The sequence below is a fragment of the Punctularia strigosozonata genome (assembly GCF_000264995.1).
Source record: "Punctularia strigosozonata HHB-11173 SS5 unplaced genomic scaffold PUNSTscaffold_20, whole genome shotgun sequence".
Lineage (NCBI taxonomy): Eukaryota > Fungi > Basidiomycota > Agaricomycetes > Corticiales > Punctulariaceae > Punctularia > Punctularia strigosozonata.
Genome location: NW_006767452.1, coordinates 113,943 through 130,142, shown reverse-complemented (window position 1 = coordinate 130,142; position 16,200 = coordinate 113,943). Strand labels below are relative to the sequence as shown.

General features: G+C 52.7%; 6 protein-coding genes and 1 non-coding gene across 7 annotated transcripts; 3 read left to right on the top strand and 4 right to left on the bottom strand.

Moving 5' to 3' along the window:
* Positions 1–690: 690 nt before the first annotated feature.
* On the top strand, positions 691–4,097 carry PUNSTDRAFT_139006 (TPR-like protein; the record flags this gene model as incomplete). Its single annotated transcript, XM_007388689.1, has 6 exons — positions 691–852; positions 914–1,056; positions 1,113–1,269; positions 1,320–1,332; positions 1,878–3,982; positions 4,038–4,097. The coding sequence occupies 6 exons, from the start codon at positions 691–693 to the stop codon at positions 4,095–4,097; spliced, it is 2,640 nt and encodes an 879-aa protein (XP_007388751.1).
* A 197-nt stretch (positions 4,098–4,294) lies between these two features.
* PUNSTDRAFT_t103 lies at positions 4,295–4,391 on the top strand. Its single transcript has one exon. It is a non-coding gene; the product is annotated as a tRNA-Arg (tRNA).
* Positions 4,392–4,797: 406 nt separating this feature from the next.
* PUNSTDRAFT_77194 (uncharacterized protein) lies at positions 4,798–5,498 on the bottom strand (the record flags this gene model as incomplete). Its single annotated transcript, XM_007388688.1, has 2 exons — positions 4,798–5,269; positions 5,326–5,498. The coding sequence occupies 2 exons, from the start codon at positions 5,496–5,498 to the stop codon at positions 4,798–4,800; spliced, it is 645 nt and encodes a 214-aa protein (XP_007388750.1).
* A 1,251-nt stretch (positions 5,499–6,749) lies between these two features.
* PUNSTDRAFT_146729 (uncharacterized protein) lies at positions 6,750–10,493 on the bottom strand (the record flags this gene model as incomplete). The annotated part of the gene is made up of 18 exons (XM_007388687.1): positions 6,750–6,933; positions 6,987–7,127; positions 7,182–7,591; positions 7,639–7,705; positions 7,758–8,161; positions 8,221–8,253; positions 8,305–8,362; positions 8,422–8,771; positions 8,830–8,982; positions 9,035–9,118; positions 9,181–9,201; positions 9,259–9,471; positions 9,525–9,629; positions 9,684–9,762; positions 9,816–10,018; positions 10,077–10,210; positions 10,266–10,330; positions 10,389–10,493. The coding sequence occupies 18 exons, from the start codon at positions 10,491–10,493 to the stop codon at positions 6,793–6,795; spliced, it is 2,766 nt and encodes a 921-aa protein (XP_007388749.1). The 3' UTR covers positions 6,750–6,792.
* A 447-nt stretch (positions 10,494–10,940) lies between these two features.
* Positions 10,941–12,565, bottom strand: PUNSTDRAFT_108788 (uncharacterized protein). Its single transcript, XM_007388686.1, has 8 exons — positions 12,293–12,565; positions 12,161–12,236; positions 12,033–12,109; positions 11,838–11,976; positions 11,593–11,771; positions 11,381–11,529; positions 11,217–11,325; positions 10,941–11,161 (listed from the first exon to the last, which is right to left on the bottom strand). Exons 1-8 carry the CDS (start codon positions 12,558–12,560, stop codon positions 11,088–11,090), a joined length of 1,071 nt encoding a protein of 356 aa, XP_007388748.1. The 5' UTR covers positions 12,561–12,565; the 3' UTR covers positions 10,941–11,087.
* Positions 12,566–12,652: 87 nt separating this feature from the next.
* PUNSTDRAFT_139002 (uncharacterized protein) lies at positions 12,653–13,184 on the top strand (the record flags this gene model as incomplete). The annotated part of the gene is made up of 3 exons (XM_007388685.1): positions 12,653–12,841; positions 12,903–12,969; positions 13,030–13,184. 3 exons carry the CDS (start codon positions 12,653–12,655, stop codon positions 13,182–13,184), a joined length of 411 nt encoding a protein of 136 aa, XP_007388747.1.
* Positions 13,185–13,664: 480 nt separating this feature from the next.
* PUNSTDRAFT_93383 (MFS general substrate transporter) lies at positions 13,665–15,799 on the bottom strand. Its single transcript, XM_007388684.1, has 9 exons — positions 15,504–15,799; positions 15,278–15,370; positions 15,024–15,113; positions 14,849–14,969; positions 14,528–14,780; positions 14,400–14,469; positions 14,171–14,341; positions 13,871–14,120; positions 13,665–13,816 (listed from the first exon to the last, which is right to left on the bottom strand). The coding sequence occupies exons 1-9, from the start codon at positions 15,735–15,737 to the stop codon at positions 13,776–13,778; spliced, it is 1,323 nt and encodes a 440-aa protein (XP_007388746.1). The 5' UTR covers positions 15,738–15,799; the 3' UTR covers positions 13,665–13,775.
* Positions 15,800–16,200: the final 401 nt, after the last annotated feature.

Genomic DNA, 16,200 nt, shown 5'->3' with positions numbered 1-16,200 from the left:
CCTCGAGACATCAACGACATGCACGCAGACAGATTTATGCGTAAACCACACCTCGTTTCTAGGCGCGGAGACGCAGTACTGAGAACTTCGAACCCGGTGAGCAGTGTGCGACAACACGATCACCAGCCACTCATCAGGATGGAATAGACGATCGATCACAAGATCAGAGCAGCTGGACAGAGAGGTCTATAGCTTGAGTGTCTGTGGGATCAAGCTGCGAGTGCGATCTAACAAGAAGCATCGAGGAGGCAACTGTGCCCGGCTGTCGTAGGGCTGTGAGTGAGGCAGCTTTGCTGCGCGAATTTGCTGCATTCGATATCCTTCAAGCTATTTTGAAGCTTAACTACCACCTCGGAGCACGAGGCGCATGAACTGTAGCTACACCTACCTCGCCTGGACTAGTATCCGCGGCGGTAACTCTCGATTTCTCCTTGAGATCTAACACTCATAACTCTCTAGACCTGATGATCAAATGGCTGACTCGGTGATCTAGATGGTAACCCTAAACGACGTGGATAGAGTCCCATGTGAGATGGACACATCATTTTCATAGCTTCGTGAGCCTAATCTACATAGCATTCGCTATTCATAGAACCTTCCACGAGACACTATTCATACAAGACTGTGAACCTTTCCCCTGTCAGCCCACTCCCACTGACACGCTTGTGCTCTCTCGCGTTGACGTCTGCAATGCCCGAAGATCAAAGAGAACCTATCTGGCAGCGGCGATTTGACCATGCGCTCGCCAATACGAACACATTCTTATCCCTGCTTGAGGCCCTCACAGAAGGGGTTATCATCTGCGAACCTCTCAAAGGCGCGGTCAAGCTGGCGAAGGCGGTCATCGAGATAGTCGAGGCGAGTTGCAGTAAGCAAGCTCGTCAAATTGTCTCACTAATGACACACGCCACAGAAAGTTCGTAAGAATCAGAAGGATTGCCGGGAACTGGCTCGGCATACATGCAAGTTGATGATATCCATCGTCGCCGTCCTAGAGGGAAGGTCAACTGATGAGATTCCGGACCGGCTTAAAACTTGCATTGACAACGTCGCTTGGTGCGTCACGGCCGTCGAAGGGACACCAATTTGGATGATTCTGATCTGGTTTATAGCACCCTCTCAGAGGTCAAGGCTGGTCTTGAAACACTGCAGCTTCAGAAGCGCTTCTCCTTCAAGTCCTTAAGACGGGCGTGCCTCCGACGAGAATATGTGGCGGAGGAGATCGCCAGCTACAGCATTCTGATCGACCGTTGCCTGCAACAGTTCCAGGTGCATCTTCACGCCGCTTTGCTCTTCACTGAATCTCACGTTTTCATCAGGTCGTTATGCTCAGTGATATCAGGATGGCATTCGGAGGGATGCATTTAGCATTAGAAACAGGATTAACCGGGATCCGAGAGGAGCTTCGCCTTTCCCGAGCAGATGGTGTTCGCCAGGTCTGTTGGCTTACTTGCTGGAGCTCATATACTGATCGTGAGTCCACCAGCTGCTCACATCCCAACCAGCTAGGCTCGTTGTTTGGTTTACTCTATTGTGTTCACACTAACCAAGATCGATCAGTCTTCAGTTTTCGTCTATCGTACCTCTCCCTCCGATGCATTTTCAGGGACGAGATCAAATCGTGAATGATGTAGTCCAAAGACTTGGGAGCAACGAACAAAGCCATACAATTCTCCTTGGTACCGGCGGAATTGGCAAGACTTCCGTCGCACTCTCAATCCTCGACCATCCTGACATCAAATCTCGGATGTGATGCTGTTTCGTCCCATGCAATACTCTCTTGTCAGATTCCGCCCTCGTCCTTGCTATCCTCCAGGTTCTCGGAAGCTGTACGGACAGCGGAGACCCTATGAAGTGGCTGATACGATGCATCCAAGCTGTGGGCCCTACTGTCCTTGTTCTAGATAACTTCGAAAGCCCATGGGATGCTGGAGGAACCCACGCGTCGCTAACGAAGCTTCTCGGTGCATTGGCCGCGCTTTCCAACCTCCAACTTGTCGTGACGATGCGAGGGGACCATCCGCCGGCTAAGGAACACGTGCGGTGGAATCCCGTCTGTCTTGCTCCGTTGAGCATGGAATCTGCCAAAGCACTGTTTCTGTCCATGAATCCTCATACCAAAGCCGCAGAATACCAGGATTTAGACGTGTTGCTTGAGAAGGTCGATGGCCTACCGCTTGCCATTGATCTCCTTGCGAAGCAGAAGGGGGTATTACCCTGTTCTCTCCTACTACAACGATGGAAATCACAATCTACCGCGTTGCTTACCACCGAACCACGATTTCCCACCCGGTTGACGAGTCTTGATGTCTCAATCATGCTTTCGCTGAACTCAGAATCTATGAAAGCAGCTCCAGATGCTCTCGCTCTGCTGGCAATCATATGCCACTTACCCGACGGTCTTACCAGAGGTTCGGATCAACTCGTCGACATGAATCTTGGCTTCGAAAATGTACACCAATCGCTCTCGGCGCTGCTATGCAGTGCACTCGCCTATATCAGCCCTGGGGGCTCTATCAAGGTGCTCTCCCCGATTCGCCAGCACATCATCATACATCACGACCTGCCGCAATCAAAATACCAAAAACTGTTGCAATACTATACCGGACTCATAGACGAACATGCATCCGTGTCTCCGGGATACGGCGATTTTGAGCAGGCTTCAAATATTCTGCTTCCGGAGACAGGCAACATCATCCATTTACTCGTGCAGGAACTCCGACTGGGTCGAACATGTACGCCTGGTATCGCTCGCGCCGCTTTCTCGTTCTCCAAGTTTCAGTGCTGGACACGACATTCAACTGAAATTATAGACAAGTTGCTCAGTCAATGGCCTATTCATGGACTGGATGTTCATCGTGCAAAAGGGTTGGTGCTGAGGGCAAGACTCTTAGGGTGTATGCGTCACTACGCGATGGCACAGCGCGACTTGGATGCTGCACTGGTGGAATGTCATAGGTTCGAAGATCAAGAAACGGCAGCGGAATGCCTGTACTATTCCGGCATTGTGTATCGCAGTCGTAGCGAGGCTACCAAGGCAATAGAGAAGTTCACGCATGCCCACGACGCGTACTCCAAGATTGGAGATGACCTGGGCATAGCGAACTGCCTGCAAAACTTGGGCGACATTTATTGCACGCAGAAAAAGTACACGGAGGCGATAGAGAATACATCCCGGGCGCATGTCGTATTTTCCCAGATTGGCGACCGACGGCAGGTGGGAAATTGCCTAGAAAGACTGGCCTACATTTGTTACGTGCAGGGCGCATACACGGAGGCCATAGCGAAGCTTGTTCAGGCCCACGATACGTTCTCCGAAATTGGTGACCGACTGGGGGTAGCGAGTTGCCTGCAAAGCTCGGGCGACATCTTTTACATGCGAAACGAGCACACTGAGGCGATAGCGAATCTCATTCGGGCACACGACATCTACTCCGAGATTGGAGACCGACTGGGTGTGGCAGAATGCCTGCAAAGCATGGGTGACATATATCGCATGCAGAAGGAGTATACACGGGCTACAGAGGCGTTCAAACGGGCCCACGACGTATATGTTGAAGCCGGAGACGGGTTGGGCGCAGCCAGTTCTCTGCGAATTTTGGGCAGTATTCATCGTGACCAAAATGAGTACGCGGAGGCGATAAACAAGCTTACCCAGGCTCTCAAGATATACTCTGAGACTGGAAATCAGCTTGGCGCAACTCAATGTCTACAGAGCCTGGGCGACATCGATCGTGCCCAAGAGCAATACTACCAAGCTGCAGATAAGCTGAATCGCGCTCTCGACGTTGCCTCAAGCACTGGGGACATCTACCAGATTGCTTGGTGTCGGATTTACATTGGATTGCTCGATCGCGACCAGTGTCGTTACAATGAGGCACTCATGCACATAACCCTTGCTCGCTCATTATTTACGGGCATCGGACAAGAGGGCGACGCTGGATATTGTTCGGACCTTATTGCTGAGATCCACCAATCCATGGTATGATGATGTTACTCGTGATATCCTGTCGCCGCTGATCCACCTCGTGCAGTAGAGCAAAAAAGGCTCGATGATTGTGTCAAGTAGCGTAGCAACGCCCGCACAATACGTATAGACGAGCGTCGAAGCGTATCGGATCATGGCAGCATAGGAGTCGTTGCTGTATCCGTGGTCAATTTCGCCACCGGACACGAAGACTCCGACTCACCAGAAACAGAGTAAAACGAGGCGGTCATGATGCAGATCCGATGTCGCACAGACTCGACGCTCGACTGCATGTCGCTAATAACAATGATTACGATGCATTGTCAAGGCCGCCTGGCGAAATGGCATCGCGTCTGACTACGATCTCTTGTCCCTTGGATTTGAGGTAATCAGGAGATTGCAGGTTCGACCCCTGCGGTGGTCATTTTTTCCCCTCTCGCCCTCGGTTCGTCGCATGCGAAAAACATACGCGTCTGATGGACGAAAATGTATATCGATCATTCAGCAAGAGGTACGGGACATATTCATAGGTTTCATTTTCGGCGCGCAGCGTCATTCCAGGCATATCTAATGCGAATACGAGGCGATAGCCCGTCAAGGGCACATCTATCTATGCAGTGAACGCATCCAGCGCTCTATGGATTGTATACAATGCCACCGAAGGGCTTGAGGGATGCTGATCTAACGGAATCCGTAAACGATAGCAGGAGAAAGCGATGCCAGATGATAGGACCAGAATGCGGGTCGAGCCGAATAAAGAAGGAATAAAGACAGTCGGATTGTCGTCAACCTGGGGGCAAGGTGGATGGACCACCGCAGAGAAAAGGAGATCAGGCCGAGGCGTAGGTCTCGCCGAGGGCGAGCAGCTTGTTGCTCGAATCGACGAACGTGCCGGAGAAGTCGCCGAAGTAGCTGTAGCGCTCGACCGAGGAAAGGCCGTCGAGGAAGGGCAGCATCGTCTCAAGGAACGTCTGCTGGTCGCTCGTCGAACCCGTCGCGCCGAACTCGGTGACCCAGACCGGCTTGCCGTACTTGGTGCCGATGTCGGAGATGTAGTTCTGGAAGTAGGCGGTATTGCTGGCGGCGTCGTAGATGTGGATCGCGATGGCGTCAATCGTGCAGCCGCTGCAGGCGGAAAGGAAGTCGTCGAGCCAGGCGGTACCCATGGGCGCGGCGCCGTTGGTGATCGCGGGCGAGACGAGCTTGGCTTTGCCGGCGAAGGGTTCCATGTAAGTCTTCCATGCGGCCGCGGCGGCAGACGGAGAAAGGTTGGATTGGGAGGACAGGTCGGGTTCGTTGAATCTGCATGTCGTCGCGAATCAGTTCGTGGTAGAATGCTAGGGTGAAGAAGAACGCACCCGAGCAGATGCGTGGAACCGCTAGAGATCGCAGCATTTGCGTGGGTGGTCCAGGCCGAGGTGTGGTCGGAGCTCGTGCCCCAGAGCATAGGTACATACTCAACACCCGAGGCCAGGCTGCCACTCTTGGTCGAGTCCCAGTTGTAGGCCCACGAGACCCTGCATACATTCATCAGAATTGCCCTATCGAAGTGGATTCACGACGATGGGGTCAACTTACTTCGTACCGAAAGCAGTCGTAGCACCGATATCGTTGAAGCCGAGACCACGCTTGGTCGTACTCGAGGAGAGCGAAACGCTGGTTGCGGAGGCAGCCGTAGACGAGGAGGAGGTTGCCTTCACCTTCGACGAGGTAGTGGCCGCCTTGGTGACGGAAGTGGCGGCAGCGGACGATGCCTGGACCTTGCTCGTTGACGCAGCGACGGTGGAAGATCCAACTTTGCCGGTGGAAACCATAACAGAAGTCGGGTGGACGGATGTGGTCGGTGCCACGAAGGTGGAGAAAGGGACGGTGGACGTGGACGTGCTCGTGACGATAACGACGCTAGAGACAGCAGATTCCGTCGCGTTAGCGAGGACAGCGGTAGCCGACCTGCAGAAACGCGTGTTATTAGTCACATTCATCAACACGGAAAGGCAGATTGATAGTATTGGAATTGTGGTATTCGCAACGTGGACGTAGTATAAACAAGACTCATTACCCGACGGAAGTAGATACGCAGAAGCTGGAATGGTGAAGCTGAAAATGATTGTAGATGACCACTTACTCGGCCGCGGAGGAGCGGTGTGCGCAAACGTGCTTGTTAGCACGACCGAAGTGCTTAGCACGCTTTCCGTGGATGCCAGCTTCCGCAGATGAAGCGAAGGTGGCGAGGGCGACCAGAGCGACGGAAAACTTCATGATGACCAGAAATCCCAGATAAAAAGAATGTGATGTTCGAGAATGAGCGAACGAGCGACAACCGACCGGAGAGGGAAAGGAAAGAGAGACTTTTGATGGTTCACAGCGCCCATGGTTCATGTTCTTATATGTCCCGATCTAAAGATAGTTCCGGTGCCCGATTGCGGACGAGGCACCCTGGAGCTGCGGCGGAAGAAAGCAGGTCCGCGTTTCAACTTCACGTCAGTTCCCTATGGAAACGTAGACAGGAACGCGTACACGGCCAGTATACACTCCATTATTGCTTGTTGAAGGCTCCTCGAATCTCGGGACATGAATGAAAGACTAACGGCATGGCATTGGAAAGTACGAAAGAGCCGTGTTCGATCAACTCCCTTGCCGGTGCCTGACCGGAAATTGCCGTAACGCTCGGATCGTGCACCCTAACGGCGACGGAGCAGCACTGAAACGGGATGTACAAAACATATTGCTTCGAATCACGGAACCAGCGCAGAAGTATCAGTAATGTACATGAACCCTTCACCCTCTGCCACCCTCTGCGAGCAACAGTCCCGATCCACGAGACGTCATGCCCCGAGTCGGGGGTGCGCGCTCGTCAACGGAACTTCCAATCGTTTGACCCCTGAAATCAGATCATAGACCTTCAACTTGTCTCGTCGATAATTTTCTGTCGGTGCCTCCCAAAGCAGGGATATATCGTTCACGAGCTGAAAGAGAACAGGGAATCAGCTGGAGATGATGTCGCGACGGTTATATATACCTTGCCAGTCAGATTATCGAGCTGTCTCGATAGCTTGAAACCTGCCTCTGTCGCCGCGCGGTCGAGTGCCGCCTGAATATACGTCTGAAGGCCTTTGAATAGGTGTAAATCATCACTCAAAACGAAGCGGCGAAATTCATCCTATGCAGTCGGTTTCAGTCAGTATCATGAAGCACGGTACGTCTGCAGATTCACCTTCTGCAAATTGACACTACCTTTGCCGGTATGTCGCATAGCTGCGCGGTATCCTTCTTCTAGTTGGTACTTGATGTTGCTTGCTAGTGATTGCGAAACGTTTATTTGCGTGTAGCACATGAATTGCTGGAAATCCGATCGCGCAAACTTCAGGTGCTTGTGCACGATCTTGATGCATGACTCTCGTCGTGCATCAAAGACTGCCTTTGTCGCAGAATCGGTCAGCTGCATGTTGTCGCTTCGCTCGATGGACGCAAGCATCTCCTTGACAATCTCCTCGACTTTCTCCTCAACGTCGTCAAAGATCACCATGCTGAACATGGCCCGCCACGCGACCATGATATCATCTGTGAAAGGTGCGACAAATTCTGCATTCAGGTTTGTACGATGTTCCCCCTTTGCTCGCAGAGCTGGAGCGTGTCAGCCGTCAGTCAGTCACTCCAAAGATTGAACTCACTGGCTCGAACAGTCGGCCAGGGTTTGCTATATAACCGATCCAAAACGCGCACGACCTCTTTGTCAGCCTGCAAGAGAATATGTGAATGGAGGTGGAGATACATGTGGTCCAGCACAAACCCTTTCGGCAGCATAGACGCAGAACTCCTCGATCCGATCTCGGAAGGCAGCTTGCAGCTCCGACACTTCATCCTTCACCAGTTCCTCGAACCTCGGAAGCAGATGTTTCCGGATTAGAGTGCCCCACGTCTGCAGTCTGGCTCGATGGCCAGCTCTGCCGGCCAAAGTGTTATCCATGAACGACCTGACATCCTCGATGTACGAACGGAGTTCCTCCAGGAAACGTCCGGAGGCACTACGATGGGTTCTGGTACTGACATCGCTGCACCACTTTCGCAGCGAGAGAATCCCTGTCTCGCCTAGGCGTGTGAACACACCTCCCGCACCTGATCTCTGAGACTTTCCGCTGAGTCGGAGGTACTCTTGCGCAGAACAAGGGAAGAATTCCGGTTGCCCTCTCCCCACTGTGAACGCGGATCGTCACTATGGCTATGCTTAGCACGGAAGAAATGGACGAACATACCTAAAGTTGAGTAAGGTGCGTCGCATTCGCCTCCTGCAAGAGTGCCGTGAGACACAGAATCTACCCAGAACAGACCACACGCACCCCATGTCCATTCCTGTATCATGTCCGTAAGTTTGCTTCTAACTCCTTCGCGTATACTCTGTAACGCAAGTACGTCACTGGCTGTCCGGAAGTGATCGACTACTGCTCATTACATACCTGAGATCTGTGCCTAGCGAGGTAAAGCCTGAGGTCTGCTTCCTTTCGTGCCAGCTCCGTGGCGATCGTGTCTCTCACATCGACCGCCTTCTGCAATTCGCTCACCGGACTGTTGTGCGAAGGAGTATCCACCTCCATGCCAAACAAGTCATCCCACTCAGAGACGCTGCTGGGCAACATGTTGCTACGAAACTCAGGGGCAAGCATGCGAACACGTTGACGTTTCTGCCGTGCGGCGTTACTCGTGGAGCAGGAGGTATCATTGACTCCACGACGTTTCCGGGAGCCGTTCGGGTCCGAGAACCTTGTGTGCAATGAAACCTGATCCCCGTCTTGTAGGGCACAAGCATCTACTCAACAGTTCGGGCACCGTCAGTATGCCAGAATCTGAAGGACGCTTTGACTGACCCTCATCCTGCTGGGATCTCAGGAGGGCAAGGCGCTCTTGTGCCTTCTGCAGCAGATCGCGTGCCTCGAAGATTGCGACCTGTTGCTCCTCGAGTTTCTCATCATCGGCAATGTCGTCGGCATAACCGTCGACATTCTCGTCCGTTTTGGTGCCTTAACCGAGATACTCAGTTCCAGCCGACGACCTAGCACGCCGATCGCTTACAGACAAATGCGATGTTATCTCTCATTCGTCCCTCTACGACGAATATCAGACTATGTCCAAAAGAAAGCGCATGGAACTCACCGACTAGATACAATGCGGTTTTCCTCGTCAGCGTGAATCGGGATACGCGTTACGGAGAGACATACGCAACAGTGACTTGAATAACCCTGAAATTCTATCAGTTGAGACGCTCCTCACATACTAGAAAAGAGGGTGATGCGAACTATGTGCCCTCTCGTCGTCTTCGGCCCTAGTCGCAGCTGACACGATTAAAAATGCGTCTGCGTTGTTCTTGTACGATTCAGCCACACTGGCGCGAGCTGTATTGACGTCCTCCGATCCAGGTAAGTCCACGAAGACCGCGCCAGACTCAAGCACAGGTGATTTGATCTTGATGTTGACGGAGGAGACGATAGGCCAGAAATTGCCGCCGCGTGCTGACGACACCATTAGCATTCACAGAAAACTCTCATGTATCATGAGCACGTACCTCTGGATCGTGCTCCGTTCTGGGTGACAAATATCCTCAGCTGCTGGGAAACAGCACTCGCATCTCCGATGAATATCTTTGTCCGACCGAAACATTCGTCGAGATCTATCGTATCAGTAAAATAGGTGTGAATATTTGTCATAGGTAAGAGAAACGTACGAGGTCCCTTCGCGACCACGTCTTCTGCGGAGATACGGTCAAGGTCCTGGGGCTTGAGTCCGGGATACGCGGCTTGGAGCTGGTGCAACTCAATTACTCTGGGTATTTACCTCCGTCAACATTCCGTCCTACCTTCTCAAAGGTGATAACAGCTCCATCGATCTTGTTGACTCCTCTGACGATTCTGGCCACGTTACGTACGCCGTCATCATCCTCAGCATTGACGAGGAAATCTGATATCTCCTTGAGCCACTCATCGCGAGTGATGAAACACACTTCCGCGAATATATTGCTGTCTTCGTGATATTCGACCTGGATTGGTACGCCCGTCCCGGCTGTTGAAATGGGGGGCGTCAATTGGAGGACGTGCGTATTCTGAACAACCAGCCGCACCTTTTCCCGATGAAACAGCAGGAAGAATTTGTTCTGAACGTGGATTCGAGGTCAGAGGTAGTGCATAACCCGCGCGGTACAAAACGTGCCTCCGAGTATAGCATTCAATAGGGAACTTTTTCCTGCCCCCGTTGCTGTGACATGGGACATGTCAGTCTGGCATTCCCAGTACGCCGTGCACTCACTGACTTCCAAAGACCGCGACCATCGTAATTGGGAGCTTGGTCTTGGACAAGCTGGCGTGGCGTGAGCTGCTGAGAGACGCGGATCAAAGAGCCGAGTGCAATACCTCTCGTGCCTTGCCTTCCACACCTTGAGCCGATCTTCATGAACAGACCAACACTGCATCATGCCGAACAAGTCGTGCAGAAGTTCAAGGCCGCATTTGAGGACCCATGCTGGAGTTTTGGGAACCATGTTGCGATAAGGGCGGGAACGTCTCTTTGTACGAAGACCAGTGGCGGTCGTTCAACGCTGCGTAGGTGGTTTAGTTTGCACCCTTGTGCGGCTGCGTGTTAACGGCAGTGAAGGAAGAAGTCAAGTGAGGGGGTGACGGGGAAGCAAAGGAAAGAGATAACGCCAGCGGGTCCTTCGATGAAAGACTCGGAGGATGAAAGGGCCAAGTGCAACGCCTAATCAAAGAAATAGCACAGCCACCGACGATCTCCTTCGGACCGCTGGACCGTGACTAGCCGCAACGCTTCTCGTGGCTAGATCATCAAGTGTATTATCACGCCGCTTGTGCAGTGCCGAGAGATCTGTGTTGGCCTCTGCTGCCCGCGTCTCCTCGGACAGGCGTCCCCGATACCGGGACGGGATACGAGCAATAAGATACTTACGCACCGATGAACGGACTTGAAGGTTGAAGAGACGTCGACAGTGCAGGAGGCCCACGCTGCCTTGCATAAAGCGACGGCCTTGCATAGTGGTCGTCATTCTCCGAGTTGTAGCGCGGTAGAATACATTCCAAAGTCCGATGTTCTGTGAGTTACATTGTTCGGCAGTGTTTCGTTAGTCCAGAACGTCGGTTGCAGTCGAGGGCCCAACCGGAGCCAGGCGCCTGGGCGCAGTAGCGTTGCCACCTCCTGACAACATGATGTAACTGAGCATTACAAGAAGACCAGCAAGATTGGCACATACCTCCTGCCGGGGCACCCAGCAACGAAGACAGCATATCGCCGAACGGGTTCGCAGGTTGAGCGCGTGGTGGCGGTATGGCGAAGTATAGTTGTGCAATCTCCATCAGGATCTGCAGTCACGGCCGTGAGCGCAGCCGAGGTGAAGAGGTGATGAACGTTGCCTACGCCTCGGACGTTCGGGTTCGCCAATAACCCGCCTTTACTCTGATACGTCCCGCATAGGCGTACCCAAGCCTCTCGCGCGGCCTTGTTTTCCGCGCCTTTTGCGCGTTGGCACGTTCGAACCGCGAGTTGTGACCAGTTGAGTACTAGATCTGAAAGGTGAAGTCAGCTCTGATGGCACTTGAGATCTGTCAGGGAAAGGACTCAGGGCGCACCTGTGGTAACAACAATTTCGTCCGTTGTGGCCATGGCTGAATCGGAAGCAGGGTTAGCATTGATAGGTATGGTTTCGCTGACATTGCTTGACGCGAGAGATGGTTTGGAAGAGATAATTTGCCGAGTGAAGCTATTGATGAACGTTCGAGCTGCGAGAATATTGCCATTCAGCAGGTATCTATGTGTATCATGCACATCTGTGAGTGCGATTTCCCTCGTTCGAGACACGACTACAGGTACGCACGGCAAAACACCTCTTAAAGCAAAGGTACCGGGGCTACCGCCCGCCGCAGACCAATCGACGAACATCTGCGCGAGTACTCTGGCACTGTCGCGTTTGCCGGCAGCAAGAAGGTGAGGTTCAGCGGCTTCGAATGCCCCCTCTAAGAGATATAGCGTAAGCCAGCTGCGAGAATAGCGTATAGTTGAGTGTACATGCCTTTGTAGAGTAACTCTCCAACATAATGTTGTAGATCCGGGTCACCCGCTGGGCATGGCCCGTGTTTGGCACTCCATCTGTCATAGCATCTTAGCACACATGCTTGGCTACGGAACGAGTACACCCACGCGACAGCCTTGTCTATCAAGGTTTTCCTCCATGATCCATTGGACCCAGTCAATGCGATCAACTGAGTAAGCCTTCCTAGATCCTACTGAATCAGTCTCCAATCCTCTACCAGTACCGTTTGATGTACGGACCCCGGCTCTCTTCTGTCACCGTCTCTCCTTTGTTCTCGTAAACCTCGAGCAGGAAGCTAGCCAAATCTGTTCCGCTGCCGGGTTGTCCGGCCTTGAGCAGCTCCCGCGCAGATTGGAAGAGGACGTCTATCGCGGTGTCGAACTGGCGCGATTTCTGGTAACGCGAGGCGAATGTGCGCGCCTTCTGGTGTGCTTCGTAAGGTTGTCCTGCGGTAATCAAGGGTAATATCGCGTTGAGCGCCTTGCTAGACGAGGAAGAGGCCGCCATCGTTGACGTAGATGAACGCGGTGTACAAGCAGCCGCGCCATCTCTTCGACTGGGCTACTTGCCACCTATCCGGCTCTTCCATACCGTTCATCATGCCAGCCGCCCAACCTCTGAAAGTAACCCCGGCTTCAACGCCGGCTCGCCAAGGCTCTTCATCCACTACATCGTCACTTGCCGATCGTACACCCACCGTCACCCCTGCCACGACCGGGAAACAAGCTAACGGTGCCCCGGCAGCAGCACCGGTCGACATATCTAGCCCACATGAATTGACCGCATACGTGAGTTTCGCGTTGATCGACTCAACTCGGGAGATGCTGAAACGTATGAATTGTAAAATAGGTTGAAAGCTTGCTTGAGCAACTGGACACAAAGTTCGATGAAATGTCCTCTCAGTTGCTCGAACGCAGTATGTATCGTGTATCATCGGGAAGGTGTAGACTATGCTCATGAAGAACCTCTTGTATAGTGACTCAAATGTCATCACGCGTGGATTCCCTAGAAGCGTCTATACAAGATATCATCAATACGGACGTCGGTACTCCTGCTCCTAGCGTGCCCCAGTCACCAGCACCCAACGGAATGCCCAATATGAGACGGACAGGCAGTGGGCTTTCTTCGTGACGGGCTACTGCCCGTTCGAGGACCGCGTACGTGGTATGTTAAGTGTGAATACGCCAAGCGTAACAGCTCAGTTTCTCCGTTTCTTTCAGCTGAATGGAACCGAGAACAACGTGCGATGGTCAAAGCTTACGTCGATCAGCGAAAGAATATGGGTTTCCTCCCAGCGTGGTCCCCCCTCCCCAATGCCAACCTGGTATCACCCGTATAGGAGGCGTTGCTTCAAGGTAGCGGATGGCAACCCAGTATTCACGGATATCTGGATTCAGATACCCTCAACGACCGGAACTCAACATAGCTGTCCGCACAGTAAGGACCACGCCGCAGCAACAATAGGGTGGACATAATCTGTTGATTGACGCGGGAGATTGTACGATACATGACGATCGTACGTTACACGATAATCTAGTGGCAACATGAAATGTCAACCGACCGTCGAAGCACTGCAAATTAGTGTACGGCATTTGAGCATGGTGATCTAGGGGGAAACGTGGGAGAAATCTAGGGGGAAACGTGGAAGAGATCTAGCCGGCAGCGGCGTCTAGGTCTAAACTGTGACATCTAAGTGTGCGCAGTCATTAGGCACAGCGAGTTCTACAGGATTGCGAGGAATCTAGGTTCCTTCTTGAAGCGAGCTATAATGATATTGATCAGTAAATGCAAGCGAAGGCCAGGCGAATTGACCGTACCATACAACAAGCACGCGGCCGCTACGATCTGAATTCCGCCCGAATACGCTATGACGGCGTGCCAGCTCTTGGTGGATGCATAGATGGCGCCACTGATCGTCGCACCGGCGAGCTGACCCGGGGCGACGTAGAGGAAGAGCAAACCGGAGAGGCCAGCGAGTCGACCCGCACCGTATAAACGCGCGGCGACAGGCGAAGTGAGAGAAAGGAAACAGCCGCTAAAAAGGCCGTAGGTAATAGATAGGCCCATCTGATATCATGATGAACATCGTGCTCTGAGGGTTAAGGGGATATACTTACTATGCCGGCGTACCCGGAGACGAAGTTCCAGACTAGAAGTTGCGCCAGGCCGGAGCCTAAGACAGCGACGAAGAGCGCGTTGACGACTCCTACGCCATCGGCTACGTGGCCAACAAGTATCCGTCCCAGCCCAGCAGCGAGGTTCAGAATGGTCAAGGGGAGCACAGAATGCTATGGCACAGGTTTGTGATTAGTCCATGCATGTGAGCATCGAAACAATTTCGCTCACAATGCTGCTGATGCCAGGAACCTTCTGTAATGTGAATTCTGTCATGAAGAACATGGGAGTCAAGAAACCCCTAGAAGGAGCACCGGATCAGCGGCGCGGTTCGTAGGATACGCGTGAAGAAAACTGACATGCAGCAAAAGAACAAGCACATGGCCAGACTCCAAAACACGGTATCTTTCAAGATTGAGCCATCGAGCCAAGTAATGCGCTGGCGCCTTCCATCCGGCCCGTGAACCCTGGAACCGGGAGTCTTGCGCTCCTTGATCAGGAGGAAGCCAATCGCGAGGGTAATGGCGTCCATGCTGGTTTTGATGGCCATGGTCTTGCGCAAGCCAAGATCAGACAGGAGCCCGCGTATCAGAGGAGAGCTGACGGCACCCCCTGTCAGACAACAGAATGATGACACGGTCAACCTTAGCCATGCAGGAAAGGAGAGCCGTAATTCCTACCGAATGAGCTGGATGCAAGGACGATGCCTGTAGCCAACGAACGTCGTCGTAGGAACCATTGTGATGGTAGGGAGACGATAAGGGGAAATATCAACCCAGCGGCTAAGCCTTGCATGACGCCCTGTTTTGTACTCTCGATGTGATAACATAGACAGTGAATTCATATTGTGATTACCTGTGATATGAAGAACTGCCATAGTTCTGTGCAGAAAGCGATGCTGATCATGCTCGCGATCCAAACGATGCTACCAGCTGCCAGGAACGGCTATGTCGAAAAGGGTAAGAAAGAGAAGAACGGGCATACATTGAATCACAAACCTTGTAACCGTAATAATCCCCGAGTTTGCCAGTAATGATGGAAAGAACAGTCATGATCTGATAATATGTCTGTCAGTTACCCGCATCCGTAAGTTTTAGACGAAAGCATACCAAGCCCGGCATGCCTCCAAGGAGACTAAGAACGGAGGCGGATGTTCCGACAAGAATGTGGTTCTCGTAGTACGACTGGAACACGCCCCATGCCTACCCCACAGATGAACATAAAGCGTAAGCATCCCTCTTGGCCAGAGAGGACTGGGAGTCCTGGTACAAGTGCTCACGAGACTAGCAAACACAATCACTCAATGTTAGTGGACATCATCATCCGATAATGGCGGAGAACGTACCCAAAACCAACTGATACTGCACACAGAAGAGAGCAGCCTAATACCACGATCCACCCTCTGCCACCTTCAGGGTAAGGCGCGAGAGGATCCGGTGGGTCAGAAGAGGAGGTCACAGGCCCGGATTTTTCGAGGTCGCAAGGACTGTCCTTCCTCTCCGCGATGGGCTCCTCCGCCACCGCGGTAGCAGTACTGGGGGCATAGGATGTAGAACGACTGTATTCCATCACACCGGTGTGGATGCAAGTGCGGCTCAAGACCAGCGTTCCAGCGACCGAGTCCGAGGGCCGTTTCGAGTCAACTCAGGCTGAAATGTTTCTGCCTTCATCGTTATAAGGGATTCCGGCATGCAGTCCGGCATTCGCAGGGTACGTCCGAGGTAATCATACGAACTGACGAAGAACTGACGCCGTCGAATCATCAGCAGGCGCAAGAAATGAGGCGGGCCGGCATAGGCCGGCATCCGCTTTTTGCAAGTCTCGACCCCAGGTTGTCCCAGGTTGTGGCGGTGCTGGTCCTATATCAGGCAGGTCGTCGTCCTCGAGGTCAAAGTGCTGAAGCCAGATGACTATTGTAACTCCCTCTAACCCCTCGGAAGTAAGAGACCTACACCTTCCAATTACACACGCATACATAAAGCATTAGACACACATCAAATACTACAGCTTGGATTGAACCGTAATCGTTGAT

Coding starts and splice junctions, on each gene's coding strand:
- PUNSTDRAFT_93383 (XM_007388684.1), bottom strand. CDS start 15,737: ATGGAATACAGTCGTTCTACATCCTATGCCCCCAGTACTGCTACCGCG. Junction 14,342..14,399: donor TTCCTGGCATCAGCAGCATT/GTGAGCGAAATT, acceptor CCTGTGCCATAG/CATTCTGTGCTCCCCTTGAC. Junction 13,817..13,870: donor GGCCGCGTGCTTGTTGTATG/GTACGGTCAATT, acceptor ATATCATTATAG/CTCGCTTCAAGAAGGAACCT.
- PUNSTDRAFT_108788 (XM_007388686.1), bottom strand. CDS start 12,560: ATGGCGGCCTCTTCCTCGTCTAGCAAGGCGCTCAACGCGATATTACCC. Junction 12,237..12,292: donor GGTGACAGAAGAGAGCCGGG/GTCCGTACATCA, acceptor AGTAGGATCTAG/GAAGGCTTACTCAGTTGATC. Junction 11,162..11,216: donor GCTGGGTGCCCCGGCAGGAG/GTATGTGCCAAT, acceptor TCATGTTGTCAG/GAGGTGGCAACGCTACTGCG.